Source organism: Crocuta crocuta, unplaced genomic scaffold (genome assembly GCF_008692635.1).
Source record: "Crocuta crocuta isolate KB4526 unplaced genomic scaffold, BGI_CrCroc_1.0 scaffold170, whole genome shotgun sequence".
Taxonomy (NCBI): domain Eukaryota; kingdom Metazoa; phylum Chordata; class Mammalia; order Carnivora; family Hyaenidae; genus Crocuta; species Crocuta crocuta.
Genome location: NW_027527853.1, coordinates 6,287,653 through 6,293,652, shown reverse-complemented (window position 1 = coordinate 6,293,652; position 6,000 = coordinate 6,287,653). Strand labels below are relative to the sequence as shown.

At 41.0% G+C, this 6,000-nt stretch overlaps 1 protein-coding gene across 1 annotated transcript in view; it reads left to right on the top strand.

Annotated features, from left to right (window-relative positions):
* The first annotated feature begins 17 nt into the window (after positions 1 to 17).
* MARCHF5 (membrane associated ring-CH-type finger 5) overlaps positions 18 to 6,000 on the top strand; it is a 54,102-nt gene continuing 48,119 nt past the window's right edge. The window contains exon 1 of the mRNA XM_077779859.1: positions 18 to 361. Coding sequence (XP_077635985.1) covers positions 327 to 361 — 35 coding nt within the window. The 5' untranslated portion in view covers positions 18 to 326. The remainder of the gene's footprint in view (positions 362 to 6,000) is intronic.

Here is a 6,000-nt window from a genome sequence, read left to right as displayed (position 1 = left end):
CTCACAGAGGTAGCTCCTCCGCCAGCAGCAACTCGGCGCCCGCGGTCCATGGACCGGAACCCTGGGCCGACGGGCAGGAACCCGGGCCGCGATTGCCGCCTCCCCGCCCCAGGCTCCTCCTCCTCGCTCTCCACCGCCTCCTCCGGACGCCCGCAGGACGCGCACCACCGCCTCCGGGCTCGCGGAGCCACCCCGGGAGGTTGGGCGGCGGGTTCGCGGCTGCCGCCGGACTGAGGCCTACTCCGCCGCCTCTCAGTGCTATTGTCCCTGGGCCCGGCCCTGACCAGGTCCACTGGGGAGGGCCGAGGGCGCCGGCTCCGCGAAAGATGCCGGACCAAGCCCTACAGCAGATGCTAGACAGGTACGGGCAGCTTTGGGGGAGAACGCGAGCCGCAGACCCTCGTCGGGCGCTGGTCCTGCCCGCGCCCGGCCTCGAGGCTCTCCGTAAGCGGAGCCCGGCGTCCCGGGAGGAGTTCCACGGCCGGGGGTCCGTGTGAGGGGCAGAAAGTTTGGAGTCCGTGCTGGGGGAGGACAGAGCGGGCGGTTCGGGTGCGTAGACTTACAGCGAAACTTAGGCGGTGGCGTCGAGTTTTGTTGGAACGCCCTTTTCAAGTGAGAGGGGTTTGGATTAACCCACGGAATTAGTTTCTGTTTCTTACACTCCTCCCCTCCCCCCTCCCAACTCTATGTTGTAACGTGTTTGTCAGCGATGTCACTGGCAAGAACAACCAGACTATCTTTCGGGGAAATGATCCCCTATGGTTTTAAGACTCTTTCCAAAAACCAAGGGTAAGTAAGCGTTCTTTTGGGAAACCTGATAGTCTGATTTTAGTCCTCCTTTCCCGCATCCCATCCTCAGCCCCAAACTCTAAGGGCAAGAGTATCCGCAAGGGAGCTTTAACAGTTAGAGTAGAGGTTATGGGAAGCAGCCACACGAACACAACACTGAACGGTTAGCATATTTCATGATTCATTGAGTTCACTAAGAAGGTTTCATTTTATACTGGGGTCCGTTGCCCATTCTTGGGGGGCTCCAGCCAGTAAAACTCTTCTGTGAAGTCGATTGCACCGCCCTCTGCTGTTCAAATTCTAGTTCATGGGTTCTTCCATGAGTTTTTGGAGACTCAACACACCTTTCTCCCTAGCCAGGTCTTAAAATCCTGGAATTTTACAGGTTAATGCATAATGTTTGTGGTTGCTTACACTTGTCACACCACTTGCCACCCTGTTAAGCAGGTGGTACAGTTCTTTGTACAGAGTAAAGGTCCAGCTGAAAGACCTTAAATGAAAGGCCTCCGTTAACTGAGATTATACCCAGTTAAAGGCTGTTTGGATCAGCCACACTCAGAACACAAATCACCCAACACTACATCTCCTTTCAGAGTGACAGAACAGACATTTATTTCCTTTGGAGGTTAGAATTTTGAGACATCAAAATTGATAAATATCACGTTACAGACTTACTCAGTTGGGATGACCCAGTGGTTAATTCAGCCCATGTTTAAGGTCAGCATTCAGGTCAGGTTGTATTGCCTAACCCCTTCTTAATGTAAGGAGTTTTATAAGCTAGAAGCCAGAAACTTTCTCATTTATCTTAAATTCTAGAACAGAGCCTCGTACTCAGGTCATCAGTAAATATCTGTTTTATGAACAAATGCATGAGCTTTTGTGTCATCTTCCCCAGTTGTCTCAAGGTCTGATAAGTTAGCAGGTTTTCCCTCCATTATAATTCAGCATGCCGGCAAACTGCATAGGACTACTAAAATATGCTCAGAGTAGACCACCTCTGTCCCCTGCTAGATCCAATCAAGTGAGACCTATTCTGGTGCAGGATATGTTCTACTTAATTTTTGTTTTCCTTTGAATGTCTGCTGCTTTCACTCTTACATAGGTGACTTTAAGAAAGATTTGCGTGTGTATAAGTGACCTGGCTTTCGTATACTCTTTAGAGTGTTCCATAGAAGTAAAAAGCCAAGGAGTGCTCATAAGGCATTTAGAACTTCTCAACGTAAACTTGGGAATTCTGATTCCGTTTATTGAAGATGCTGTAATCTTTGCTAATCTTCATCTTTATTCTTAAGATGACAAAGACTTTATTATCTCAGTCAGTAGTTTGCAACCAAGCTTCACATTAGAATCACCTGGAGAGCATTTTAAACTATGGATGGATGCCTAGCTGTACTCAAGACCAATCAGACCACACATTTCTGGAGGATGGGGCCTGGGTGTCTATATTTTCAAAAGCCTTCCAGATGTTTCTGATGTGGTTGAAAACCACTACCCTAAACCCAAAGGGATTATTTCATGATAAGCGTAGGGATTCGTTAGAAAAGTTTGGGCTTTAGAGACAGCAATATTGAAATTTTCATTTTGCCGCTTAATAGCCATGTGAATTTTTGCACCTAAATTCTGAGGCTATCCATCCTCATTTGTAAAATGAGAAATGCCCCACCTCACAGGATTTTATCAAATGAGAACACGTGTAAGCACTTTATAAAACAATAAAACGCTATTTGTGTTAGGCACACAGAAAGTACGTAAGATTCTCCTATAGCCAACCATTGTGGCACTTTCCCCCTATCTCCTTCATATTTGTCATCTCAGCCTAGACAGGCCCTGCATACAAGTTGAACACAAAGATACTTGATTGATTCATTTGAGGAATACTGACAGGCCCAACAGATTGAAATATGTCAACCTATTAAGGCTCATAATTGGTTTTTGGGTGGCAGTTTTTGAGGGACAGAATTTAGCTTAGAAATCTGCCTGTATGTTTGTTTTTCTGATGCATATTTTATCCTTGAGAAGACTTAAGGAAATGTGTTTTACTTGTTCTTTTGGCCGTAGGTCGAGTTAGGTATTTGATAGTGAATTAAGTATTTGTATTTATTGAATTTATATAGTAAATATTGAGTGCCTACATATACCCGGTACCATTTTAAGTCCTTGGCAGTGAACGTAACCAAAATCCTAAGACAGAGCCTAAATTCTAGTGAGGTTTGTGTTCCAATAACCTGTGAAATGAAGATTGTGTTTCATTGTAACATAGGTGATATATTCAGTTTATACTACTTAGTCTTCCAAGGTGTTTAAACTAATGGCAGCTTACTAATAGCTGAAGTTGAATCGCTTTGTCCTTTGTGAATAAATTTAGTTTAGCAATTATTTATCTTGATAAATTTTAGTGCAGTGTTTGTAGGTGGAAAGAGTATATAGATATTTTGATTGCCTTTCACTTTAGTAACAGTAAGCAACTGTGCTATGTAAATTCATTATTTGCACCTTTTAAATTGCTGTGGGTAGGGATGCCTAGATAGCTCAGTCGGTTAAACGTCAGACTTCTGCTTAGGTCATGATCTCACTGTTCACCCCACATCGGGCTCTGCTGTCTGCACAGAGCCTGCTTGGTATCCTTTGTCCCCCTGTCTCTCTGTCCCTCCTCTGCTTGTCCTCTCTCTGTCTCAAAAGTAAATTTTAAAACCCATTAAAAAATTAAATTGTTGTGGGTAAACCATTTTTGAGAGTAGTGGGAAAGGGGGTGTATCATCAATGATTTAGGATCACAAATCATTGCCTTGAAATTATAAACATTTATAAACTCTTACCCTTTATATCACTACTCTGTCACCATCTGTTTTCTTGATTTTTCCTAATGTTTCTCAAAATTAGGATTAAATGTATAGAGAGTACAAAGAATATTGTAACAAACTACAAGAATGGACCTTGTATTTGAAGGCTGGGCCTGCTGAGTGATCCTTCTGGAAACTTGACTTACGTATACCCAGTCTCACAGTAATACTCAGGAATTCATTGAGGTCGTTTTACATCACTTACTTGCACCTGGTGAGTAGGCCAGACACTTAGTGTCCAAAACAGTCAGATGGGAGGGAGAGCGAGGAGAATAATCTGTTCCCTTTCCTGCAGTTGAAAAGTGAATTAGAATCCTCTTTCTGAAAGTGTTATCAACCACAGGTGTACGTCCCTTTAGAAGATGTAGACTATTCTGATAGGAACATGCCATATTATTTTCAGATTTGCATAATCATCTCTTACTTTGCATTAAAGCAGTTTCTCATTTTCTGTGTCATTTGGCATCTCTTCATCAGTCACATCTCTGTCCCATTTTGACAATTACAGAACAATACCTGGAATTAAAAACCATAGCAATTAGTTATATTTGCTTCCATCTGTATGTTAAAAGTGGAAACATTACAGAAAAAATCCCCTTTGACCGCTCACATCAGTCCCATATCTTCTCTCCATCCCCGTTTCACTTTCATAAATGGGTTTATATTCTTCCAGGCTCCTTTGTTTAATGCTTTTATACATATCATATATAATTTATGATTTTATTGCTAAAATTTGACCATATCAGTATACAGTTTGCTTTTATAAATACTGTTTTGAATTCTGTGATACCCAGCAATTAAAGAGAATATATATATTCAGTGAATTGACATATTCTTTTTTTCTTAATCCATTCCCCTGTTTATGATATACTTAGGTCCTTATTTTCTATTAGCTCTCCTTATAATTTGACTTACTTAGGAAATCTAATACCTTTTTTACTTGGTCATCATGTCCTTGATATATATGTAATGAAGATGAAACTGATGACCACCACCCCCTAACTTCTTGAAATTATATTCTATTACACCATACTATTTCTCTATCTTTTGCTTTTTTTCCCCCTCATATATTATCTTACCTTTTCTCCCTTCAATCACATAAGTATAGTTTAAGCCTAAGCACTTACTATTCTTCTCTTCAGTGTACCCACTTACTATCTCACTTTCACTTGTATTTGAATGGCTCCCAGATGTGTGTCTTTATTCCTGACTGCTTTCCCACTTTTAGTGTCTCTTTCCTAGCTAGCCAAAATAGGTATTTCCATTTGTATATACATGGTATTACTAGCGCCTTAATGTATCTAAAACTAAACTGATATTTCCCTGGCTTTTACTTTTCTTCTCAATTTTTGGTCTTTGATTAGACCCCATCCTTCTAGTCCCCCATTTTTTTCTTTTCCTTTTTTTTCTTTTTTGCTTTTTTCTCTCCAAATTCACTCATTAAATACTGTAGATTCTTTCTCTGGCTCTACTTTTTCTCTTCCAGTTTGACTTAGAATGGTACCAGAATTGGCCAAGGCATAATTATAATCACATCATTTCCATGCTTCAAAACCTGCCAGTCTACATCATCTGTGGGGATAAAATATAAAGACCCTAGTGAAAGGGTTTAGATCTATTAATGTAATTCAGGCTCAACCTACCTTAATCATACTCTTCTGCTTTCCACTACATTTTCCTCTGAATATGTCATTTCCTTATTTTTGTTTTAGATGACTTCCTTGCTTTTAACACCTTGCTAACTCTTACCCTTCTTTAGAATTCAGCTCAAATATCACCTTGAAGCATTGCACAACTCCTTCAGACAGAGTGAGTTTACTCCTTCCTGTGTTTCCATAGAAACTTTGTGCATTTATTACAGAAAATCACATCATATTGTAATTTTGTTAACCCACCTATCCCAGTCTTAGAGCCTTCCACACATACCTGATACTGCCACCACCATGTATGTTTAACTGGAAGTTCATTGAGGATGGAAACTATTGCCTATCCCACAAAGGCCTGATACATTGGAGACATTATTGAATCTGTGTCTTTCTTTTCATTGTTTATGACATATCAGTGCTTAGAATAATCTTTGCAGAAGCACCATTTAAAGAATCAATTCATTTGCTCAAAACCTTCTGTATTTTATTGTTTATTAAGCTTAAGTTCAAATGATTTAGCCTGGCCTTCAAGACCTTTCATAATCATATATATTGTGCTCCCTATTATGTTTAAGACACTGAGTGTATGGCTGGCACCAACTACCTTTTTAAAGCTTTGCTTCTCTTCAAGAATGAGTATGTACAAGGACACCTGAGTGGCTCAGTCGGTTAAGTGTCCTACTTGATCTCAGATCAGATCTCGATCTCATGATCATGAGTTGAAG